This window comes from Phyllopteryx taeniolatus, chromosome 10 (genome assembly GCF_024500385.1).
Source record: "Phyllopteryx taeniolatus isolate TA_2022b chromosome 10, UOR_Ptae_1.2, whole genome shotgun sequence".
NCBI classification, from domain to species: Eukaryota; Metazoa; Chordata; class Actinopteri; order Syngnathiformes; family Syngnathidae; genus Phyllopteryx; species Phyllopteryx taeniolatus.
The window spans coordinates 1,753,846-1,780,315 of record NC_084511.1 but is presented as its reverse complement, the minus strand read 5'-3'; the positions used below and the strand labels follow the sequence as shown (position 1 = coordinate 1,780,315).

Here is a 26,470-nt window from a genome sequence, read left to right as displayed (position 1 = left end):
GGAGGAAGGAATGGAAGTAAGCGGATGTCAGTGGGGGCTCACTTTACTCGACTGGTGGATTTCCGTTTTGGGGTTTGCAACTTCGTCAATGCATCGGCGGCGACGACAGGGTGAGCACAATTTGAATTGTTGTTGTTGTTTGTTGTTGTTGTTGTTGATTGGACGGAGCGAAAGTGCGAGGCGTGCATGTCATGGAATGAATGAAGGGAGGGGGGTCCCATTAAAAGGCGCCTTGTTTCTGTCAGGATTCTTTCGAGCTGGGTTCGTCCCGTGACCGCCAAACTCCAGACGTGACAAATCCACGCACAATTTCATTTCGACTCAACGCGACACGTTACCGTTAGACGCCTTTCAATTGACGTGAGCCGTTTTTTTTTTTAAATCCCTTTAGGCTTTCAATGTCCATTTGAGTCGAATGTTGTCAAATACAGCGGCGCCGGAACTTTGCTTTCGCATATGTGTCGACTTTTTCCTTCGAACTTTTGTCTCCCTTTAAACTCGTGATATATGTCCGGTTGTCTTCATGGGGTGAAATACTTCCAGCTTCATCAATAACATATTGCAAGATTATTATTTAAAAAAAAAAAAAAAAAGGGGAAGTCAACTCAGATTGTCTGACATGATGAAATGATGACCAAAATCAGTTAACAAAGAGATGAATTAAAAGAAACTGGAAGTCGGAATTGGGTCCTTTTTTTTTTTTTTTTTTTTTGGTTTGTTTTCAGATATATTTTTGTAGCCTTCGGTGGTGTTTGTGTTTCTCACCTCCATCCACTCCCTACGCAGTCGTGTAGTGCGACTGCAGCATCTGCAGCTCATGCGAACACCAACTCCGTACAATACTTGCCACACAATGAAAACGCTCGGATGGAGTCGCTGCACAGAGCGCAACCTACACTTATGCTACAACAGTACAACAAACACAAAAAAAAGGGCAGGTGAGTGATTATTATGGGGAAACGCACGCCCACACGCAAATGTTACAAATGCTACAGTATGCACTGTCAATATTCAAATGGTGGTATTGCAACGATGCAAAAAGAGGAACTAATGCTTGTCGTTCAAGCTAAATAGCCTCCTGGGATACTTGGACGTGTTTTACTGAAAACCCCCAGCACAAAAGTTGCCATCCACCTGGCAAGAGGCAATCAGAAGCAAGAAAACATTGCTGTGAACGACAGAAGACGTACTTCTGGTCAAAGTTTGCTGTTGGCCTACTTGATGAATTAATTACATAGCAGCGTCTCTCAGGCCAGGCGTTCATGTCGGCTTGAGTTGATAGCCTGCTTCGAGCTAACATTAGTTAACCTTTGCCATAGCAGAACCCCCCCCGACCCCCAGTAAAATTGAAACTGCCACTGCCAGAATTTGTTTGATTTGTTTCAATTAACTAACATCTATAAACTAGTTGACTGCCTCTCTGAGTTATAAAATTTGAATTACCTGCACTCCCTTCTGTATAGCCTTGCCCCCTCTGAGAGATTGTCATGGCCCGATACTTGAGGCACTTCACCACAGTGGGTGATGAGCAGCCTGACCAGTGGGAGGAGGAGGAGGAAGAATTGCAAGCAGACAGTGATGAACTGGGTCCTGCCACTGGGCAGTGCCCTGAAACCCTGACCTTCAGGAATTCGCTGAAAAGACTCTACAGCACTGCACGCTTCCAGGTATGTTTTTTTTTTTATATGTACCATTTTGTTTAATAAAATTAAAAGTTACATATAAATAAGGTTACATTTAAACTCCATTTCCTGTCTACCGGAGACATTCCCACGCTGGCCCACTTGGTGGTGCACCGAACATCCATCCATCCATCCATCCATCCATTTTCTGTACCGCTTCTCCTCACTAGGGTCGCGGGCGTGCTGGAGCCTATCCCAGCTATCTTCGGGTGAGAGGCGGGGTACACCCCGAACTGGTCACCAGCCAATCGCAGGGCACAAACAACCATTCACACTCACAGTCACACCTAAGGGCAATTTAGAGTCTTCAGTCAACCTACCACGCATGTTTTTGGGATGTGGGAGGAAACCGGAGTACCCGGAAAAAACCCACGCAGGCACGGGGAGAACATGCAAACTCCACACAGGCGGGGCCGGGATTTGAACCCCGGTCCCCAGAACTGTGAGGCAGATGTGCTAACCAGTCGTGTCGCCACACCGAACACGATGCAGTGGAAATGACATACCCGTGTAGGCATTGATACTGTCTGAACAGTAGATACGACAGCGGGCTGCAGCAGCCCAGCTAACCGAGCTACCTACCTGGCGGCCATGTTGGGGAGGTCGTCGTTTCCATAGGAGCCAATGCATGCACAATGAAATTAAGTCGTAATTTTCTCATTTCTCAACGGTTTTCATGAGGGTTACAGTTTTGTCAACGCCAAAGTGTATTCTATCAATACACAACATATATATATATTTTTTAAATATGTGTAAGGGACTCCCATTTCTCTTGTGGTAGTTGTACGCCGTTTCACGCAACCGCATGCGGCACAATGTACTGGCATCCTTGGTCTTTTGGTTTCCTTGCCATCCAGACACATGGAATGCGCTGATGTGTGGCGGTGCAGTCTCGTTGAAAGAAAAAAAAAATCATCATAGCACACTATGCCACACTACCACCGAGGGGTGCGCGCTTATCTGGATGAGAATTTGCAAGGACACTGGCTCGGATGAAGAGGTGTAGTCCAGTTCCCTGCATGTTCTCTTGATTTAAAACCTGTAGACTTTTACCTAATGGGCACCCTAAAGGATGATGTGTATCGCAGGAAACAGACTAGACAAGACAAGAAATTGAAAATGCATGTGCAGCAATCCCATTGGGCACTTTGGTCAGCGTTACCCAAGCAGTAGTTCGCTGTATACATAAATGTCTGGAAGCTAATGGCCACCACTTTGAGCACCTCTTGTAATTGTCGAGGTCAAAGGTAACTTGTATTAATCTTGTGATGTCTGGATGAATTAGGTATTAAAATATTATACGTAGGGCAAGATTTTATGGCAGTAGTCTGACATAGTGCACTAGCACACTATTTTTTGCATTTGTGGTACAGTATATAACAATTTACCGTTTTCACGTGACAAAACTGTGTGAACTTTGAACTATATATAGGTATGTATGAATGCGCGTGTGCATATGCGTGTGTGCTCACCCCTAACAAGTGTTTTTGCTCCGGTACCTCTCGCCATCGTCATCTTTCGAAGGTGACGAGTTCTTTGATTTCTTTCCATTTGGTTTGGTTCTAGAAAGACTCTTCCAGCGGCAGCTGTTGAGATTTCTCCGTGTTGCTTTCTCTTTCCACGTTCTTCCTATCGTCTTCTTCTTCGACTTGCTGATCGCAGCTTGCCTCCCGGCTTGATAATTACAGTGCAGCTAAAGCAGACTCTCCTTCTCCCAACCCCATGAAAAAATGTAATTGATGAGTATACGATATATAAACGTTTACTGTCATGTGACTACATCCGGGTACTGGTTACCATTCTGGATGACTGGAGTCTTCACATTGCAACCACAAGTATGGCTTAACAGTGACAAATGATGGCTAATAAGTCCTTGGGAAGTTATCGGAGGGGGTTACATCTTATTTCTGGAAAGTGGTATGATGCTAATGTGACATCATACAACTTCCGCTTTTGAAGACGGTCAGCGTATTGGTTGGTTGAATGCAAGTAATCAGCACGAAGAAAAAAAATGCAGCGGAAACTCCACCCTGTGGTGTCCTATCCAATACCAGCCGTAGCAACACCCGGAGGAGAACTGCAGCACACTTTCAAAACAGCGCGCGTGGGTGGCGCGCGAGTAAAAAGGCAAACTACGCGAGGGACAGCCGCAGTGACGTCAGCACGGTCGCCGTCCGCACGAGTATGAAGAAGCCTTTAAAATACATTTCCGGGTTTGCAAATCCGCCTCAGGCTATCTAAGTAGTACATTCAGTAAAGCATCAAGTATTGTGTTTTACATCAATATTTAACTATAATCATAATGTATAATGTGCCTGTGGATGAAAAAGCGAAGCTTGTGACCAAAATGCACGCGAACGCTACGTACACGCTGGGTACGTTCAAACGAATGGAGTCAGTTAGATGCCTTCAAAGTATCCACATTTTCACTTTTATTCTCGCATACGTCCTCTCTCTTTAGCAGTCCGCTTCTTCCTTAACTATTAATCTATATTTTTATGGTTTAAGAAATGTGATCAAGTACAATATACTGAATATACAGCATCAAACACCTATCTGAGAGCCTGCCATACGTCGCCCACTTTCGTTGGAACATACGCACGGACAGGACTGAGTTAATCCCCCTTTTCCAGCCATTCTGAACTTAATTCTAGGTTAAGCCTGCTGCACACTGCGTGATGCAAGTCGAACCATGGTACGTAACTTAGGTTTAGTGCTTCCAAATCTACGTCTGCATGTTGGATTTTTTTTATAACTCCTTTGGACTACTTCCCAATTGTCTCCCGCCTGGTTTACAACGCTGATTCTTGGAGAATGGACTGAACTCGGACGCAAGCTGCAAGTTAGTCAACTTGCTATCAGTTTGGGGTAGGTGGCTCGACACTGCAATCATGGTCCCGCTCCCCTCTCCATCCTGTGGCGATTGCTCCCGCCTCACGGAGAAAGTCACTGAGCTGGAAGGACGAATCTACAATCTATATCAAATCTGTGAGGCTGAGGTGCTGATGGACACAGTCACAATCCCCCTCGACTGGAAGTCACTGCCACTGCACCGCCGGACAATGGTTCTGACAGCTACCACCGCATTTGCCAAGGGTACGGCTTGGACTTTACCACCACATCTGCACATGAATCCTGGTCGCTGGTCGTCACTCGTGGCAGAAGAGCCGACCCCGCTTCTCCCATTCACCACATCCATCTGAATAACAGATTCTTCCCCCTGGACTTACACCTGCTGAGAAACCACGACTCCCCCCTGCGCCATTGGCTTCTCCACCTCCACCAACTTCATGCACAAGCTGTACCAACATGCCTCCGTCATCGTAATCGTTGCGGCATGTCTCTTTGGTGTCTGGACCTCACGCGGTTCTACGCGCACGCTGTTCTTCAATATCAATGTTCACACCACACGACATCTCGACTGCTGTGGAAACTCCTGGCAACGATGTTCCCGTGCTTGTTGTCGTGACCTCCATGATTCAACTTGTGGAGATCAGCAGAGACAGCACTTCCTGTCACCCAGGTGCGCTTGTTCAGGATATCAATGACATCATCCCTCATTTGCTCAGACTCACCCAAAAACACCCAGACTCACCCCTCATTATTCTCGGGGACTTTAACAAAGCTAAACTCAACCACGAACTCCCTAAATACAAGCAGCAGCACATTGACTGTCCTAACAGGGAAAATAGCATTTTAGACCACTGCTTTACTACGCTAAATAATGCATACTGTGCCATAGCTCGTGCAGCCCGGGCTTGTCTGATCGCTGCTTAATTCACTTAACACCAACATACAGGGAAGTACTTAAATGCGCGAAGCCTACAGTGAAAACATTAAAAAAGTGGACTAATGAAGCAAAGATAGAACTTCAAAGCTGTTTAGACTGTCTTTGAAAATTCAGCTGGAAGCCTGGATGAATATACGGACACCGTCACATCCTATATCAGTTTCTGTGAAGATGTGTGTGTGCCAACAAAGTCATTTCGCACTTTCCACAATAACAAGCCGTGGTTCACTGCCAAACTTAAGCAGCTTCGCCAGACTAAAGAGGACGGATATCGACGTGAGGACAGGGCCCTGCATAATCGCGCTAGAAACCAGCTGACTAAAGAAATTAACATTGCAAAGAGAAACTATGCAGTAAAATTAGAAAAACAGTTTAGCGCTAATGACTCTAAATCAGGCGGCACGGTGAACGACTGGTTAGCACATCTGCCTCACAGTTCGGAGGACTGGGGTTCAAATCCCGGCCCCGCCTGTGTGGAGTTGGCACATTCTCCCCGTGCCTGCGTGGATTTTCTCCGGGCACTCTGGTTTCCTCCCACATCCCAAAAACATGCGTGGTAGGTTGATTGACGACAATAAATTGCCCGTAAGTGTGAATGTTTGCGCGAATGGTTGTTTGTTTATATGTGCCCTGCGATTGGCTGGCGACCAGTTCGGGGTGTACCCCGCCTCTCGCCCGAAGATGGCTGGGATAGGTTCTAGCACGCCCGCGACCCTTGTGAGGATAAAGCGGTACAGAAAATGGATGCATGCATGGATATCAAACAAGAACGTTCCCCTAAAAGGTCATTTTTGTTACGACACAAAAATACATCTAAATATTCCAAAACCCATCGTCCGATTTTCAAAATTCTTGTTGTACTCAGGTTGAATGGCCATTTCAACTAAACTTAGCATTTTTAGGGGTTGCTTGCTTGCAACTTTCTACACTAACTTCCCAGCTTCCTTCCAACACAGACCAGCTCCCGTCCAAGCTGAAGAAAAGTATCCGCATAGCATGATGCTGTAGACTGTATTCAGCAATGAATGTGCCAAATGTGATGCTTTTATAAGCGAATAAACAATAGTTTAGCTAGCCCCACTATAACCTGATAAATAGAAAGGAACTTCTCCAACTGATGATCATAGGTATATTGTAGTAATCCTCTGTATACGATTGCGCATTGCGATATGTACAGCGGCTGAAAAAAGTATTGAACACGTCACCGTTTTTCTCACTAAATATACTTCCAAAGGTGCTATTGACCTGAAAATGTCACCGGCTGTTGGGAACAACATACATACAAACAAAGGAAGTAGAACAAATAAGCTCAGAAATTAAGTTGTGTAAAAATGTGAAATGACAGGGAAAAAGTATTGAACACATGAAGAAAGGGAGGTGCATGGAAGGCTTGGAAAGCCAAGACAACACCTAAAATGTATCAATTAATCAAACAGCAATTCAGCCCCTTGTCGGTGCAAATGAATATCAGCTGGGTCAGTCCTAATTGATGGCCTACAAAAAGGTCTAACTGCCAAGGTGTGAGTCAAGACACATCTCATGATGGGTAAGAGCAGAGAGCTGTCTCAAGACCATCGCAAACTAATAACAATGGCATTGGTGACAGGCGCATATCTAAGCTCCTGAACGTTCCAGTGAGCACCGTTGGGGCCATAATACGTAATTGGAAAGCCAATCATACCATCATATATTTGCCTCGATCAGGTGCTCCTCGCAAGATTTCTGACCGAGGAGTGCAAAGACAAATCAGAGGATTTGTCCCAGAGCCAAGGACCACCTGTGGAGAGCTTCAAAAAGACCTGGAATTAGCAGGTACTGTTGTGACAAGGAAAACAGTGAGTAATGCACCCGCCTCCATGCACGCTCACCACGCAAGACCCCATTACTGGGAAGAAAAAAAAAGCATGTCAAAGCTCGTTTAAAGTTTGCTGAACAACATTTGGACAAGCCAGTTAAATACTGGGAGAATATAATCTGGTCTGATGAGAGCAAAATTGAACTGTTTGGATGCGATAATGGACACCACGTTTGGAGGAGAAATGGCACTGCACATCACCCTGAAAACACCGTACCAACAGTGAAGTTCGGAGGTGAGAGCATAATGGTCTGGGGCTGCTTTTCAGCAAATGGTACTGGTAAACTTCACATTATTGAAAGGATGAATGGGCAAATGTACAGAGACATTCTTGACAAAAATCTGCTGCCATCTACGAGGATGATGGAAATGAAACAAGGGTGGACATTTCAGCAGAATAATGATCCAACACATACCGCCATGGAAACGCTCAATAGATTTCAAAGAAAAAAAAATAAAGCTGCTCGAATGGCCCAGCCAATCACCTGACTTGTAATCCAATCTAAAATCTATGGAAAGAAACTCAAAGGTCCATAAAAGAAGCCCACGGAACCTTCAAGATTTGAGGACTGCTTGTGTGGAGGACTGGGCAAAATCACACCAGAGCAATGCATGCGACTAGTTTCTCCATACAGGAGCCGCCTTGAAGCTGTCATTGCAAACAATGGCTTTTGTACAAAGTATTAAATAAATACCAGTTGGTGTGTTCAATACTTTTTCCCTGTGTCATTTCACATTAACACACACAGCTTAATTTCGTATTTATTCTACTTACTTTGTCTGTATGGATTACTTGGGTTGTTCCCAACATCTGGTGAAATTTTTGGAAATATATTTAGTGATAAAAATGGTGACGTGTTAAATACTTATTTCAGCCACTCTATATACAGCATGTGTAATAATAATATATAGTATACACATACTGTCAATGTAGTTCACAAAAGGTATTTGAGACGTAATGAAAGCTGCAGCTACATCAACGAACACCAGTAACGTAAGGAAGGCAAAAAAGGGGTTGATTCGAACTAGAGCCATACGGAGTAAGAAAAGGGGTCACCTGACCACTGGTCCCGACAGCTGGTTCGGCTGCAGTACCAGGTGTATCCAGAGGGGTCATTGTCGGACATATTTTACATTTGTGGACCACTATGATACGGCTTTTATATCCCCAGGGGTCCGGGGACCCCCGTTTGAAAACTCCCGCCTGTTTTTGTTGCTTGATGTAGTGACGATCGCACAACATGAAACAGGATCCCTCCCTAGTTATGACCTCTGACCCCAGAGAGACCAGGCACAGACCATTTATTGAAATAGACATTTTTAATGCAGGTCCCCCTGACAGTTGTTCCTCTTTCCTCGACATGGCACAATGACAGTCTCGAGTTGAAACAAAGAGACCCTTAAACCCCAACTTTCTGGACCCCTTTGCCAGTTATGTTTGCTTCAGCAGGACATTCCCTAAAGATGACCTTAGGAAATGGACAAAAGGTTTTTATTCTTTCTGTTCTTAATGGTGCAAGAAAACTCCCATATCTATCTACCACATACATGCAACGTATTGGAACTGTTTTGCTTGGACTTTAGTCGAGAATACATTCATAAAAATGTTTTCGATGGTAGTTGCTTCATCAAACTAACACATTTACACAAATGTAATCATCGCCCTCTCTGAGTCTCATACACGATCGTGCACACGCGTAGCCGGAGTTGTGAAAGCCCCATTCCACTTGCGCACACACTATTCAACATCCATCCATTCTCTCAACTGCTAACCCGAACGAAGGTCGTGTGTGCGCTGGTGCCTCTCCAGCATTCAACAGCACCAGAAAATAATTCCGCATGGAAGGCACACATTCATATTTATATTTGCTCACATGACAATACGTATTGGTGTGAATGTATGATGATCTGTGATGTGTTCTTGATCATATTGATTCCTGATTTATACCTTTTAAACTATTGCGTTGGGTGTTTTTGGCAGAACAAATGATTGGGGAATGATTATAAACTTATTATTTTTTTGGGAATATAAGCAATTAAATTAGAGGAACAAAATAGATAACCTGGGAATAGTGAGAGAGTTTCTTTTCCCCCCCAAAATTATTTAAATGGTTTTCATTTTACAAGTAGCAGGAAATATACCCATTTGACTTGAGCTGCCTTCTGATACCAGCCACCGTACCTTTTTTTTTCATACTGTCTTCATCCATGTTATCATTTTCATCATATTAACTCATTCAGCCTTTGTTAGTCATAGTTATAAAACACGATTCATGTGTGGATAAGAGGATCAGAGAACGAACCTTCTGAGTGTTAATAGACACTAACACTTTTTCTTTCCTTTTTAGTTAAAAAAACAAACAAACAGGTGGCGCCCAACTACATATTTAAACAGACATCGGTACATATGAGAGCGGAAATAGAATACTGGCATTCTCTCGCTTTCTGAATTATATTATTACACTGTATTCAACGATTCTATGAGAATTAAAAAAAATCTTTTTTTTTTTTTTTTTTTTTAAATTAATTGTTTTAATTTTTACCGACAGGTATTGGTGGTGTGTTTAGTTGTCCTGGATGCCATTTTTGTACTGGCAGAGCTGCTTATAGATTTATCCATTATCAAGCTGGAACATGGCCATGTTGCACCTGAGGTGAGACTTCTTTTGTTTGATCTAAATATAGTGAAAAAAAAAATATTTATTTGATCCTTTGCGCTTTGATTTGTTCACATACAAATTATGCCCTGCGATTGGCCAGCCCAAGGTCCGCTGAGATCGGCTCCAGCTCACCTGCGAGTCTAATGATAGAGAAGTTGGAGTTATTTGGATTTATTTTACATAAATGGTAGACATGAATTTGTGTTCGATCGAGGATTATATTTGATCCCCCTATCAACCAGCAAGAATTATGACTCCTCCAAACAAGTTAGTCACATTATTTTAGGAAGGACCCATTTTAACTGGGGATATGTATAAAAGAAACCTTATCCACAGAATCAATATCTCACACCACAAGTGGCAACATACAGTATATACAGTAGCTGGCGTCGGGCAGGAACCTTGCATCTTCAAAACCTTCACTTTTCAGTATATCCTCCAAAAAAAAAAAAACGGTTTGTTGAGCCATTAACTTTGCATTGTCAAAGAGAGCAAGCCATTTTCAACACTATATCAGTCAATGATTTGTAAAAAAATAACTTGCCCATGTGGGGACTGACCAATATTATGGATTTGTGAAAACAAATATGAAATTGACTAAATTTGGACATTGCAAGTTACGCCAGTGATTTGTTAGGTACCTTGAAATGATGCTCAAGGACTTTTTCTTAACTCTGCCAGAATACTGAACGAAGGGTAATGAATGCGTCTTCCAGTATGATAATGACCCAAAAACAGAGGAGTGGGTAAGCACATGCAGTAGAGTGGCCTCGCCAGGCTCCAGACCTTAAGACACTAGAACATCTGAGGGGGGAACTGAAGCTTTGAGTTGCCATGCAATAGCCTTCAAACATCAAGGATTTAGGGAACGATCTGAAAAGATCTATGCCTGCTGCGAAGTGGGCAAACCTGGGGACCAACTACAGGAAATGTCTGATCTCAGTGCTTGGGTATTAAATACTTGTTTGCCTCAATCACAACTTTTCTAAAAAGTGCCCCACCCGCCCCAAAGTTTACATTACATAATCTGGCCCCCTCTGTTAAAATGTATACATACTGTAATTCACAAAATCTGCAGCGGATCAAATAATGATTTTTCTCACTGTACCAAAGCTCTACTATCCAGACAATAATTTATTGTAACCAATAACTCACTTGGCAGGTGTTTCACTACCTAAGCCTGGCACTTCTCACGTTCTTCATGGTGGAGCTAGCTGGCAAACTGTTCGCATATCGCCTGGAGTTCTTCCAGCATAGGTTTGAGGTGTTTGATGGTTTGGTGGTGATGCTGTCTTTTGTGCTGGACATAGTATTCATCTTCCATGATGATGTATTCGATGGAATGGGTCTCCTCATCCTGCTGCGTCTCTGGAGGGTGGCTAGAATCATCAACGGTGAGTAAAACAGAAGGTTTGAAGTATTGAATGTAAGATAATGATTTGAAGAGGCTGTACAACTTGAGCAGCAAGCATAACATGGACGGCCACACAATGAACTAAACCCGTCCTTGGAAGGTGTATGGGTCTTTTTCATATACGTAATTTGATCAATAACAGTAAATTGCTTTTATGTTGATAGATGTCTCCCATGCTGAAACGTATTTTCCAAAAGTGATTGGTGATTTAAAATTTTAGGCCTTCATAGAAAGGCAATCCTTATTGACAGAGCCCATGGAATGTGATTACTAGCAACTTCAGAAAACGGTTTTGCAAATAATGAAACTTTGTTTCAGACACCTAACGATAAAGATAATTTGCCATTAAAAGTTTGAAAAATATTACTTTATAATACTTTTTTTTCTCAGGAACAATGATGACATTTTGATGGATAACAACTGCCAATGATTCAAATAATCATATCAGTAAAATTGATTTTCAAAAGGAAATTCATTGGGGCGTGTCTTAACCGTTATTGATGAAATTATCTGAAAATGAGCCATATACAATATTTCTTTGCATTCACGATCTGGAAGGCTATCATTAGTGTCAGTTGTTTCACTGCTTTTCGAGACGAAGAACTACTTCTGCTCGTTAGTTAAGCATGCATCAGATGACATTCCAGAATAGCCAGGAACACAAGTGTTAAAAAAAAATGACATTTGACTTAACCTGGCTCTTGGCAGTTGACACAGATATGGATAAAACAGCTGCTCATGTCTGTCTATTATGTCGTACGACTGCATGGTACCTCTCTAGATTATCATCACTTAATTTGTGTGATGATTGAATATATTGCAGGGATTCTAGTGTCTGTAAAAACCCGTGCAGACCAGAAGATGCACAAGCTGAAGGGCAGCTATGACCATCTCGTGCAAAGAGTCACAGAACTACAACAGCAGATTGATAAACTAGTAAGTATTCACTGCTTACTCTGAAGGCTTGATAGACTAAGATTCCAAATAGCTGGGGCTAAATCGAGTGTTTACTAACAGGTTGTTGGCGGCCATGTTGTGCGTGATCTACTAAGACCGCCATCTTTTACTAAGATCCCGAATAGCGGCGCTATGCACTCACTCGAACAGATTGGGCGGAATGCGCGCACTGTTGGCAACAGATGTTAAAGTGGTGGAGCCGCCATATTTAAAAGGGGGTTTTGGTTTTGCATTGTAGGTTTTGCCGATGGTTTTCCCAATGGAACCTTTGTGAGAGCACCACAAGCACAAAATGACATTTGAAATAGTGCAATTGGAAGTGTTAGTGTTAGCCAGCACCAATTCTCAACGTGCGCTGAAATGACCCAGACACACGGAAATGAAACGTAGTTGAAATGAGTTTTGTCGCAGCTGATATAGCATTACTCCGGCGTTTGCGCTGCCCATTCGCCACCTCGCCAATGGCTCAAACACAAAACACACACAAAAACAAAACAGGAAGTGGAATTTTATAGAAAATTTAATAAACTCTAAAAGGGGGAACTACGGGGTAACATACAGAGAGACTCTTCCGCAAAAAGAAAAGAATAATAATGGTAATAGAAAGAAAAATAGGACATTGTGTGTTGCTGGACTAAAAATGAGCGTGAATAGGTTACAGCGTGTAACACAGTGAAAAAAGGGATACAGATTTTCCATTCTGCATGACAGCCGAACAGGACAAAAAAAAAGGTTACAGCGTGTTGAGCTAGTACAAAGTCGGAACTTGTGTGAAGCTGGTATTTGACCCCAAAATTATTAGGCACTCATTTTGTACATTCTGGCAAAGACTGCCATGCTCTACTCTCGACCGGAGATCAGTTGGCCCTGGGTATGCTCTGTCTCTGAGCATCTCCGGAGGAAAGGAGGCAGGTTTAGTTGAAGAAGATGAACAAAAAAGATGCAAAAAGAAAGTTGTTTTCACGATGGGGTGCGCTCTGAACTTTTCCTGCCATTTGAACTCAACTGCGGGTGTAACCGTTATGAGTGCCAGGAGCGGCTTTCTGGAGTCCCGCCAACAGATCGAGGGTGGACAAAAACCGAACGAAGACGAAAGTTGATGAGCCACACGAGTTATGGGAAAGAGTAGTAGAGTCGAGACTCAGGACAGAAGTGAGTATTTGCGAGCAACAGTATGGTTTCATGCCTAGAAAGAGTACCACAGATGCATTAGTTGCCTGGAGGATGTTGATGCAAAAGTACAGAGAAGGTCAGAAGGAGCTACATTGTGTCTTTGAGAAAGACACATGACTGAGAAAGCCTATGACAGAGTACCCAGAGAGGAACTGTGGTACTGCATGCGGAAGTCTGGAGTGGCAGAGAAGTATGTTAGAATAATACAGGACATGTACGAGGGCAGCAGAACAGTGGTGAGGTGTGCTGTAGGTGTGACAGAAGAATTTAAGGTGGAGGTGGGACTGCATTAGGGATCAACCCTGAGCCCATTCCTTTTTGCAGTGGTGATGGATAGGCTGACAGATGAGGTTAGACTGGAATCCCCGTGGACCATGATGTTTGCAGATGACACTGTGATCTGTAGTGAACCCAGGGAGCAGGTGGAGGAACAGTTCGAAAGATGGAGGCATCCACTGGAAAGCAGAGGAATAAAGATTAGCCGAAGTAAGACAGAATATATGTGCATGAATGAGAGGGGTGGTGGGGGAAGAGTGAGGCTACAGGGAGAAGAGATAGCAAGGGTGGAGGTCTTTAAATACTACCGTCCAGAGCATTGGTGAGTGTGGTCAGGAAGTGAAGAAATGGGTCCAAGCAGGTTGGAAGGTGTCAGGTGTGTTATGTGACAGAAGAGTCTCTGCGAGGATGAAGGGCAAAGTTTATAAAACAGTGGTGAGGCCAGCCATGATGCACGGATTAGAGACAGTGGCACTGAAGAGACAACAGGAAGCAAAGCTGGAGGTGTAGGGAATGAAGATGTTGAGGTTCACTTTCGGAGTGACGAAGTTGGATAAAATTAGAAATGAGCTCATCAGAGGGACATCCAAGGTTCGATGTTTTGGAGGCAAAGTTAGAGAGCGTAGACTTTGATGGTTTGGACACGTCCAGAGGAGAGATAGTGAGTATATTGGTAGAAGGGTGCTGAGGATGGAGCTGCCAGGCAAGAGAGTTGATGGATGTCGTGAGGGAAGACATGATGGCAGTTGGTGTTCGAGAGGAGGATGCAGGAGGTAGGCTTACATGGAAAAGGATGACGCGCTGTGGGGACCTCTAAAGGGACAAGCCCAAAGGAAAAGAAGAAGGTAAATTCCTTTGTTGTATACTGAAGACATTTGAGTTTCAGATCAAAAGATGAATATGAGACACAAGTTCAGAATTCCAGCTTTCCTTTCATGGTATTTGCATCTCGATGTGTTAAACAACTCGGGACAGAGCACCTTTTGTTCGAAGCCACCCACTTTTCAAGTGAGCAAAAGTACTGGTACAGACATGATTAAATTAACTTTAAGTGAAGAACATTACATTTTTGGTGGCATAACCCTTACTTGCAATAACTGCATCAAGCCTGTGACCCATTGACTTCACCAGACTGTTGCATTCTTTATTTCAAATGCTTTTCCAGGCCTTTACTGCAGCCTCTTTCAGTTCTTGTTGCTTCTGGGTGTTTCTCCCTTTAGTCTCCTCTTCAGGAGGTAAAATGTATCCTCTATTTTGGTTAAGGTCCGGTGATTGACTTGGCCAGTCTAAAACCTTCCACATTTTCCCCCTGATCAAGTCCTTTGTTGCGTCGGCAGTGTGTTTTGGGTCATTGTCTTGTTGCATGATGAAGCGTCTCCTGATAAGTTTGGGTGCATTTTACTTAAATGACCAGACAAAATGGTTCGTCAACCTCCACAGGGCAGGGGAGTGAAGGTATCACAATCCACTGTTCGAAGAAGACTTTGAGAGAAGAAACACAGAGGCCATACCACAAGATGCAAACCACTCATCAGCCAAAAGAATCGGAAGGCCAGATGGGATTTTACAAAGAAGTACAGTTTGAATAGTAGAGTTACCGCTGCTGGCGAAGGAAAAGACAAAAGAACGAAGCGACCATCCGCCGCTGAAAAAAGAAAATCATTTTTGTTTTGTAATAGCTGCTTTTCCAAGTCTATGCAAGGGGCGCCGCCATGTTTTCTGTCTTCGGAAATCACGCAATCTCTCGCGTTGTCACAGCATGCTCACCCAGCGCCACTTCCTCTCCTCATGAGATGTGTCTTGACTCACACCTTGGTAATGAGACCTTTTTGAAGGCCATCAATTAGGACTGAACCATCTGACAAGGGGGGGGGGGGGGGGGGTTGCTGTTTGATTAGTAATACATTTTAGGTGTTGTGGCTTTCCATGCCTTTTTGCACCTCGCTTTTCGTCATGTGTTCAATACTTTTTCCCTGTCATTTCACATTTTTACACATAACTTAATTTCTGATCGTATTTCTTCTTCTTTCTTTGTGTGTATGGATTACTTGGGTTGTTCCGGTGGAACATCTGGTGAAATGTTCAAGTCAATAGCACCTTTGGAAGTATATTTAGTGAGAAAAATGGTGACGTGTTAACTACTCATTTCAGCCAATGTATCCACACAAATATTGATAACCTGATGACTCAAACATCAAATTAAGTGATTGGTTTCTTCTAATCTGTCCTAGCAACAAGACAACCAGAATCTTCAGACACTTCTCAAGAGGCATGGCATTGACATCTGATTGTTTATTAATTTAAATTTGAATTTTTATGATGCAACTTTCTGTATTTTTTTTTTGTATGCGTCAATGTATGCATCCTTTCTGAATTGTTTGTTTGATCTGCTCTTTAATTTTAATAATCAAAATATGTTACTAACTTCTTTCAGGCTGTATTGCTTCATCCAATCAATAGTTTGTCCTGTATTGTAATTACAATTACCATTTTGGTGAGCGGACTTTTACAGTCTGTTAGAAGTTGCTGAATCAAACAAATGGAAAGAAGAAGTCAATAGGCAGCTTGGCGTTGATGGTCGGTGTAGCTCTGTAACCAGGGAGAGCAGCAGTGGCGATTTCTTTGAAGCTCACTGAACTCTGAATTGACACATCACTGCCTCTGGTCAGACTAGCCTAAGAAAGACACAGGAAAGATCATAAGAAGGCATGCATATTTAGTTTTTTTGGGTTAAGTATTAGACTTTAGTGCAGGCTGCCTCCAACATGGTAAAAGAATCTGTGCAAGTCCCTGGCATTTTGCTATCCCAACTATCATAACGCTACCTCAAAGATGTTGGCAATCCAATTGGCATCATGTGAGAGGTTGTTGACAGATTTAATTCCTCCAATAAACTTGCTTCCTGTGTTTCATGTACTGTCAACTCCTTGATGGAGGTGGACATGGGTTGGATTTCAACACAAATAAATGTATTTCCTGATTATTATTATTATTTTTTTTGTCAATGCTTGGAGAGCCCTGTTTAAGTGTACAGGATATTACCATACATGTTCATTGTATGACCTACCAAACTGGTGTCACCGGTTAGGATAACTTGCTCGATGCTCACAATCTGAGCTTGGGGATTCCACAAGTGTCCATATTTGGTCCATTCAATTTGTAAGTGAAGTGCCAATGGGATGTTGCAAACATGTGAGTCCTGCAAATGAAAATGAATGTTGTGTTTAAAAGGTTATGTGTAATAAACACACACACACACACTCACACACACACACATTAAGCAGTGTTTGAACCAAAATTTGTCAAATTAATGTAAATAGAATTCATCCATTCCAGCCCCACAACCAAGTCCCCTTTTTGTGTGGCTGGTGTTACGGAAAAATCTCTTGTCAGTATTTGTCACTCTAGGGGTGCGATGTTGTATGAACTGTTAAGATTGCATGTCTGAATTAATAAATTACATACATGTGGAAATCAATGTCTCTGTATCAGAGGCGGATATGAATTGGCAGCCTGTTACATTAGCGCCATCGACTTTTCTCCTTAAATTATACTTTTTTTTTTTTGTGCGCTATTTAGCATTCTTTTTGCACTATTGCAGTACTATTTGACAGTGCTATTTTTGCCTGGGAATTCAGATTCTGTTGCTATTTTTCTACAATGCTCGTTTACCATGCTCATCTAAAGCCATCTAATTCGCTTCAAACACGGGGCTGGCGTCCCCTTGGTACGCACCCCCCAAAGAAAATGGAGAAAAACATACCAATGGAAAAGAGCTGGCATCAAAGTTAGAGAGAGGATTGAGAAGGCCAGGTGATTTGAACAGTTTCTCCCCTGGGTCATTTTGCAGAACAGATGGTCAAATCTCGCCAACAAAATGGACGAGCTAACTGATGACCTAACGGCTCTGGCGAACATAGAGTGCAGCCACTTGTGTCCCATGGAAACATGGCCGTGAGGGAATACATTTCCTCGTGTTATTACACCCTGGGGTTTCCTAAATCAGATGCCTGCCCGGTACTTGTTACCGTTGATCTGAGGAACTCAAGCCCCACCGCAACCGTCCTCCTCAGCTTTCTCAGCACAGGGTAAACCTCCAGCTGTTGAGGATGCTGCCTGAGGCTCCCCATTCCACCGATCCATGGCACCCATGTCCTGCCAGGATTGGCCTGGGGGGGTATTCCAGCAAGCGGGTTATGTGAAAACTCGGAAGAACTAGAACCTAAGATGAGGGAAACCCTGATCAATGAGTTTCCAAGAGGTAGGGAAGAAGAATTCAGACTCAGTCACCACGCTTGCAGGTTGGGTATGCTCAATCCTGACTTTCTTCTTGTCTTCCTTCCACCTGAAGCAAACATAACTTGTCTGTTTTGCCGTTTTCCCATCAATATTGAGGCACAACTAAATCTAAATTATTATGCTGGTGTTCCCAAAATAATTTCTGATTGAAAACGATTCCTTTTCATACTTGGTCAACATTGGGGATTTGCACTGACCTTGGTGCAAATTTTGTGCAATGATTGTCTGCCAATGAGAAAACTCACCGTCGCAGTTAAAGGTCCCGTATTTTAGATCTCCATTGAGTGACTGTCTAACATGGACTCAGTATAAAAGTGACAATTTCATTAAAAAAAAATAATAATAATAATAAAACACCTTGGATTTGTCATATAAGTGTCCAGAAAAGGCCCCTCTGACAGCTACTTCTGTTCAACCCACTTTTGTATCCGCTTAGTCTATATTTGGGTACGACTGCTCCCTTTCTTCTGATTGGTTACCTCCGTATAGAAGAGCACGTGTTTGTTATGTTGACAGCGCTGACTCGGGAGCGGAAAGGGACGACGGAGATCTTTGCTAGTGACGTAGGTAAGTTTGAGAAATTCAAATGACCTGATTTCAGGCCACTCGGCAGAAAAACGCCTTTCAGGTTTACTGAGGCACCACCAAATACTAGAAAAAGTTGGTCTGGCAAAATATGTCCACTTTAAATGGCCGTTAACTGTATTGGATTGAAAGTGATTGATGTAGAAATAATTTAAACATATTTTATGTCTTATTGAATTAGGACAGGCGGCACGGTGATCGACTGGTTAGAGCGTCAGCCTCACAGTTCTGAGGTGCGGGGTTCAATCCCCAGCCCCACCTGTGTGGAGTTTGCATGTTCTCCCCGTGCCTGCGTGGGTTTTCTCCGGGCACTCCGGTTTCCTCCCACATCCCAAAAACATGCATTAATTGGAGACTCTAAATTGCCCGTAGGTGTGACTGTGAGTGCAAATGGTTTGTTTGTTTGTATGTGCCCTGCGATTGGCTGGCAACCAGTTCAGGGTGTACCCCGCCTCCTGCCCGATGATAGCTGGGATAGGCTCCAGCACGCCCGCGACCCTAGTGAGGAGATGCGGATCAGAAGATGGATGGGTGAATCAGGACAGACGTACTGCGGCTCAGACAGGGGCCAGTCTATTCTCGGGGTGGACAAAGTCACGAATATTGCCAACTCCCCAAAAAGGACAGCTGTAAGTAATACTGTCACGCCTCAAGACAAAGAGAAGTAACTCAACAATCCAAACCCCCTACTCGGTACAACCAACAAAAGAGAGAAAGTCTGGGCTAACTTAATTAGTACGAGCTTCATAAATTGGAACTACGAAGCCACACACCGATAGATCAAAGAGAATTCATCCCTCTGAAGGTTCTGTTATCAATAACCGCAAGAGACCCCTGTGCTGACCCCCAGACAATAATTACACAATAAGTCATGTTTTGATTGAAATGAACCACAATTCAGGACAAAGTCATTGCTTGTACCTCAAGACAAGGTAAAGATTATGAGCCAAGTGTGAGATACGAAAGAGTTTAGTGACCCTAAATTCTTTTTCAAGAAAATGAGCACATAAAGAAACCTTCACACCCATCATGAACTTGGGTGGGTCCACCCCTCCTCTTCTCGTTTGTCTCCCGGGAAGTTTAAAACGAGAAGCTCTCGACCCATCTCGGAGACGTTCTTGTTCCTGACCGCGCTGGGTGCTTTGTTTCGACCTAGCCAAGTTCTCTTTTCTTTCCATTTTTGTCTCTTATTTTTCCCTGTCGCATTTTTAGGTCCGTGCCACTGGCTGGCGTTGCGTGCCGTCGTCGCCATAAAGACAAAAGTGGAACCCTGGTTTTGGCCGTGAGGCAAAACCACTGGCTACCCACTTGCCAAGATTTGCCAGCAAAGCAGCCGCTTGTTCCCAAACAGAACCACGGCAGTGTGACCCACCTGGCCAGCCAGACCTCACAGCACAATTGGTCTCAGAAAAATGGATTTTTGACAATGCTTAAACATTCTTCTTCAAGTTAGCGCTCAGAGCAAACTTCCTCCTCATGAAGCGCAGCATCCTTGGCTGCCACGCCAAACCATGAGTCAAACTTTGCTATGTACCAAATTAAGTACAAACTGGTGCATCACATATTAGATTAATATTACGAGTGGGAAAGTCTCACAAATCTCACCCTTGGCTCATGAAAGTACTTAGTACTTCAAGTCGAATATAGATTTTCCTGCATTTTACTCTGTACGTGTAGAATTAGAAATTAAACCTGACAAAATGCGTGGATTGAGCTCTTTGTATTTCTTGAACCAAAGATTTGAACCTCTAAAGTCGGAGAACTACTCAAATTAGATTAGTGCAGCAAAACTTTAGAAATAACTGATTTGTCGAGGTTTTGTCGTTGCTCGAACCTGTTCATAACGACAAAGCAATGTGGTGCCGCTTTTAACGATAAAGATTGTGTATTCGGTAATATCAACACACAGATTCACTTTACCTGACTCGTGGTCGTGGGAGGTACTGCTGGCGATCCCTTTTGTGATGTTACCACAAATAAAGCCCATTTATTGAATAACCAATTCACACTACAAAGTACAGGGGGCCTCCTCCATTGTTTAATCTGAGCATTTACCAAAAGTTAAATATTTTTTTTGCATTAAGCCTATCTTCCTAAAAACGGGATTTTATGTATTTTTTCATTAGGAAGACTATATGCCTGTGAGTATAACATCAGAATAACATCTCACATGCTAATCCTTTTTCTTTGATGATACTGCTTTTCTGATGGTGAGAAGCCAAAATCGAAATCACGATTAAATTTCAATTAATCGCCCAGACCTATATCCTGCGGGCTTTTTCAATTAAATTGTATTCATTATTCAAAGTCCCCTGGATGTCTTTTCTCCCCCAAACTACAAATTCAAGAATCGACAAGAGAATCGATAAAGATTGGAATTGTTAAGCAGTATCGAAAATGCAATCGGAAACATCTTATCAATTCCCATCCCTACCAGTGACTTGGAGCTGTTTCGTTAAAGGAGTTCAGCGCACCCTCTTCCATGTCCTTTAGCGAGAAGACTCTTTTGATCAGTCCATTTAAATCCGCACATAGCATAAACAAGTCTGCAATTAAGTGTGTCACTTTTTGGAAGGACCTGTTTGTTTAGCTGGCTTTTGGATGGTAAGGTCAAATTCATCCGGCGATTTTGGAAATTGTATTTATTATACTCATTGGTTTCCCTCAATGGGAAATTCAAGTCACACACACCTGGCAATATATGTTATAGTTTCACCCTTTTCTGCATCATTAATCCTGGGGACAAAGAGTTGTCTTCAGAGTCTTAGTGTAATAGATGAGTTTAGGTGACTGTCCAAACGGTGTGGCGACAGTACACCGATAGTCGTAATAATTTTGGTCATGATAATCTAAATAAGAAATGTTCACACAATTCTCTCACTCTCACAAACATTAAAGGGGAGTTTTCAATTTAAAAAAAACAACACTTTTTTGTTCAAACTATCAATATAAGGTGACAGTAGTACATGAGAAAAATGATCTGTGAAATACAAATCAGCTCTTCTCTGGCCCTATCTCGTATGGTGGACTAAAGGAAGCAGTCTTCAGACTGTGCTTACCCTGTGATTATAGTTGTGCTTGATGGGCACCCAGTCAAGGTCATTGTCTAATGCCGAGTTTCCGAATGTAGCAACATATTGGGGATAGGTTTGTCCTTGCAGAACATCAAGAATGATTTGGGAAACAAGGGAGCAGTCTTCTGCATCCTCCAGTCTGCAGAAGACAGAACACCTTCAATCACATACTTTACAAATCTTTTCACTAGACTGAGTTTGTGGGGTTTGTGCGAATAAAGTCATGCCTTAATGTGCAGCCAGACATCGATTCTACACCAAACAAGACAGGAGAGCGCTGATGAAGACCGTTCATACAGTTGTGGTTTGCGGAACTCTGGAGAAGAGACAGTGTGTCTCCAGGGTTGATGGTCAGCACCCTTTCTGTAAGGACAATGGTTAAGGATAAAAGAAGGAAAGCAAATGAAACAAGTCGTCGTTACAGACAATAATATCATTCGGAAAGGATATTTCGAAATTACTTGTCCAGACAAAATAGGCTGTCCGACGACATAACCTGGATTTCCGCTCTTATGGACTGGCACGTTCTTATTCTTCTCCTAATCAACGATACAAGACAGTTGGTAACGCAAACAATTGTAACATAACATATTGTAAGTGCAGATACCATTGCTGATCTCCATTTTGCATCTCTCCCTCCCAAAGTATTTCAAACAGCAAGATCAATTCCTTTATTTTTGTTTAGTTTAAGTCAGGCCTCACCTCACCTGTGTGGAGTTTGCATGTTCTCCCCGTGCCCGCGTGGGTTTTCTCCGGGTACTCTGGTTTCCTCCCACATCCCAAAATCATGCATGATAGGTTCATTGAGGAGTCTAATTTGCCCCTAGGTGTGAATGTGAGTGCAAATGGTTGTTTGTTTATATGTGCCCTGCGATTGGCTGGCGACCACTTCAGGGTGAACCCCGCCTCTCGCCCGAAGACAGCTGGCATAGGCTCCAGCACGCCCGTGACCCTAGTGAGGATAAGCGATGACAAATGAATAAATGACTCAGGACAAAGCACCTTTGTTTGAACCAACCGACTTTTCAAGTCAGCAAACACTTGGAACATGTGACTGATGGGTCTTTCTAGTTGCTCAGGTGTTGCCTCTTAGATTGATTGCTTAAAAATTAGATAGCGCTTGTTTTTGGCTTTGGGTTGCACCTGTGAAAACTGCATTTGCTGTTTCGCAAATATGAAGACCAGAAAGCTGTCTATGGGAGAAAAGCAAACCATTTTGAAGTTGAGAGAAGAGGGAAAATCCATCAGAGCTATTGCACAAACATTGGGCATAGCCAACACAGCAACTTGGAATGTCCTGAAAAAGAAAGAAACTACTGGTGTACTGAGCAACAGACATCGAACCAAACAAAAGGTGCTCTGGTCTCATATTCATGTTTTGATCTGAAACACAAATGTCTTCAGTATACAACAACCACCAAGGGAATTGACCTTGCTGTTCCAATACCTTTGGAGGGGACTGTATAGTCATGTTCACGTCTCATAAATAATAATAAAACATAAGGCTCAAGCAAGCATATGTGACAGGTTTAATGGGGCAGCATTAGCTCAGTCTGGAAGGACTTGGCCCTTAGAGTGGGAGGACACGGGTTTGTGTCCCACTCCGGACACAAATGTGAAAAAGGCAACTAGTTGTCTTTTAGTTGTTTGAGCGATACTAGTCTGCTTGCTGCTACTGTCGAGGTGCCCTTGGGCAAAGCATCAACCCCACTACCTCAGCACTCTTTGCGCACCTTTAAATTGTAATCATTTTAATTTTAATCAAATGTTACACCATTTTATTTAAGTTTTATGCATCTTAAAATATTATCCACGCAACAGGGTGGGTGACTGGTTAGCACATCTACCTCACAGCTCTGAGGACCCGGGCTCACCCTGTGTGGAGTTTGCATGTTCTCCCCATGCCTGCATGGGTTTTCTCTGGGCACTCAGGTTTTGCCCGAAAAACATGCATGGAACTGGAAAATGCATTTTCAATTTCCATAACCGTTCCAAGTTTTTCATGACCGTGCAAACCCTGAAAACCACTGTTGAGCAACAGAAGAAGAAGAACATTCAGGCTCATCTCAATTTTGCCGGAAGACATCTTGATAAACCCCCAACACTTTTGGTCTGTCTGTGGTCTGACAAGACAAAAGTGTAACTTTTTGGAGGGTGTGTGTGTGTCCAATTACATCTGGCGTAAAAGTAAGACAACATTTCAGAAAAAGAACATCATACCAACAGTAAAATGTGGTGGTGGTGTGATGGTGTGGGGCTGTTTTGCCATTCCGGACCTGAAAGACTTGCAGTGAAAAATGGAACCATGAATTCTGCTGGCTTAACCAAAAATTCCTGAAGGAAAATGAAGGAAAATGTCCGGCCATCTGAGACAAACTTGAGTTCTGCAGCAGGACAATGATCCAAAACACACCAGCAAGTCCACCTCTCTCTCTCTTTTTTGTCCTGTTCAGCTATTAGGTCAAGCAAAGGAAGATCTGTATCCGTTTTATGCCGGAACAGTTTTACTGTGTCACATGGGACTTTTTAAGCTGCCGCTGTAGTTTGTTTCTACTCCGATGGATATTTATTGATAATTACAGGCGTTCAGTCGGAACAAAGTTTTTAAAGGACAGACGATTGGCTGGCAACCAGTTCAGGGTGTACCCCGCCTCCTGCCCGATGACAGCTGGGATAGGCTCCAGCACGCCCGCGACCCTAGTGAGGAGAAGCGGCTCAGAAAATGGATGGATGGATGGATAAATCTGAATCAATCCTTGCATGCCTGCATGTGTGTGATCTGGTTAAAGGTGTTGTGTGCAACACAAATTATACTGCATGCGACACCCCTGAAGTAGGGTAATCACATTTGTATTTGTATTATTATTGCTATTGTTTACATTTATGATGCAGTCAAGATGATAATTTTCGTTGCATTAATAAGGTAAATAATATTGACTTTGCAATAAAAATATGAGGCGGAAGTAGTTGATTGAGTCGTTCCGGCTTGGGACCTGTAAGGAGGTAGAATCTGGGAGAGAGCAGCATGCATCGACCTCATTTGCTCTACTTCCTACCTGGTCATACAGGTAATAAGGGAGTGGCCCCATACCCAGCGAAAAAGTCCCAGGGGTGTGTGCTTGGGGGCACATGCAAGTGAATTGACACCGTTTCGCATGCACAATGACTGACAGAAGTGTTCTTTAATTGCGGTGGCTGAGGACCCCACTCAATCGATCGAGAGGCGGGATAGGGTCCAGGAGTCCACTCGAGAGCAGCCCGGCGGACGGGACACGTCCCACACCGAGGGAGCCAGGGCGGTCCGCCGGCCCCACTGAGCCGCCACAATCGTCCACCTGGAGGAGGCCGCAGGGACCCAATGCCACCCCCGCCACCGCCCCACAGGCTTGATAATTTTCTTATTTCATGATACCTGTGATACAGTCAAGGCCTCCAGTACCAGATGTAACAAAGCAGCCCCACAGCATTATGGATCCTACACCTTCCTAGACTGTTGGCAGGGTGAACTTTTGTTTAAAGGTTTCATTGCGCTGTCTGTAAACATACTGTTTGTGTGCATTGCTAAAAAGCTCTATTTTTGTTTTATCTTTCCATAAAATATGGTTTATCATTTGCTCTTTTGTATCAAACAAAAGTTCTCTATCGAAAAATGTTGCTTCCGTTGATTCATTTTCTTCAGGAGATATTCCACATTTAGTACTTACCTGTGAACTTCCTGGGTGCCAAGAGTGGTGAGCACGACTGTATTAGGTGTTGGAGTCAACTATTAAATATGCATAAAAAGGGCACAGAAAGTTTGTTTTTTCTAAGTTCCAACGGCGTCATTCTGTGTGACGCACTTACGATTCCAAAGCGTTACTTTGTGGGAGCTCTTGTATGCTATGAATGTTCTAGAAACATGCCATCCATGTGAAAATGTAAAAGATTAGGATTTAATGACTAGGAAGCTTTAGTGAATAAGAATTGTTTTGAATGTGATAGTTTAAGATAAAATGTATCCACATATCGTATCGATCCTTACCCACATCAGTGAAGCGGCTCCAGTCGGCATAATTATGTCACAGTGCTGTTTTTTTTTTTTTTTGCATTTGTGTGTACTGTATTTGCGCTTGGAAACGCCACTCCATGTTGGGCAAAAGTACAGTCTTCAGGACCTTTTGAGTTCAGGATTACGCTGCAAAAAGACTAAAACAAGAAGCGAACCAAAGCTACAGCGCCGAGCATCGCATAGCTAAGGAGCTAAAGAGCTCGCTCTGGCTCGCTCGATCGAGGCGACATTGTTTAAAACAGAGGTCAATAACTGGCGGATAGCAGTCCATGTCCGGACCCAGAAGCAGTCCCATGCAGACCAACACCATAGCCAAAAAAGAATGATTATGATTCAAGACATACGGGGCACTTCTATTCTAAGCGGCACAGCAGCATATTACAGGCTTTACGGTCGTGCCGAACTGTACCGACAAATCACATGCGAGCGAGTTCAGCCACCCCTTCAGCGAATCAAATCAGCATCACCGACTGCGCGCTCCCAGACAGAGACGAGGAGAAACGCAACAGGGGAGAGACAAAGAGACTCAGTGTGGAAGTCGAGTTAAAGACAGAGAAAGATCAGAAAAATGACCGAAAAAAGGAAGAGAACATTTGGAACAAATGGCGCTTAAAGTGGAACGGCCACAGTCATTGTTGTTTGTATTTCTCAGTGGGA

The 26,470-nt window shown here is 43.2% G+C and overlaps 2 protein-coding genes across 8 annotated transcripts in view; one reads left to right on the top strand and one right to left on the bottom strand.

Annotated features, from left to right (window-relative positions):
• hvcn1 (hydrogen voltage-gated channel 1) lies at window positions 1-25,253 on the top strand. Of its 5 annotated transcripts, XM_061788580.1 has the most exons (7): window positions 187-360; window positions 787-938; window positions 1,464-1,667; window positions 9,877-9,981; window positions 11,150-11,381; window positions 12,225-12,337; window positions 24,966-25,252. In XM_061788580.1, the coding sequence occupies exons 3-7, from the start codon at window positions 1,488-1,490 to the stop codon at window positions 25,080-25,082; spliced, it is 747 nt and encodes a 248-aa protein (XP_061644564.1). In that variant the 5' UTR covers window positions 187-360; window positions 787-938; window positions 1,464-1,487; the 3' UTR covers window positions 25,083-25,252. The 5 variants fall into 5 exon arrangements, with proteins under 5 accessions (XP_061644562.1, XP_061644565.1, XP_061644564.1 ...); XM_061788578.1 differs by lacking the exons at window positions 187-360; window positions 787-938 and adding an exon at window positions 1-110; XM_061788581.1 differs by lacking the exon at window positions 787-938 and having other exon boundaries at window positions 185-360; window positions 24,966-25,253.
• LOC133485165 (tectonic-1-like) overlaps window positions 11,232-26,470 on the bottom strand; it is a 34,534-nt gene continuing 19,295 nt past the window's right edge. The window contains exons 10-15 of one of the 3 annotated variants that reach the window (XM_061788574.1): window positions 22,216-22,304; window positions 21,993-22,130; window positions 21,751-21,904; window positions 16,875-17,006; window positions 16,295-16,482; window positions 11,232-11,366 (exon numbers count right to left, since the gene is read on the bottom strand). In XM_061788574.1, coding sequence (XP_061644558.1) covers window positions 16,339-16,482; window positions 16,875-17,006; window positions 21,751-21,904; window positions 21,993-22,130; window positions 22,216-22,304 — 657 coding nt within the window. In that variant the 3' untranslated portion in view covers window positions 11,232-11,366; window positions 16,295-16,338. Of the gene's footprint in view, window positions 11,367-12,860; window positions 16,483-16,874; window positions 17,007-21,750; window positions 21,905-21,992; window positions 22,131-22,215; window positions 22,305-26,470 lie in introns of those variants that run through there. The other 2 variants (XM_061788573.1, XM_061788572.1) reach the window with 2 other exon arrangements.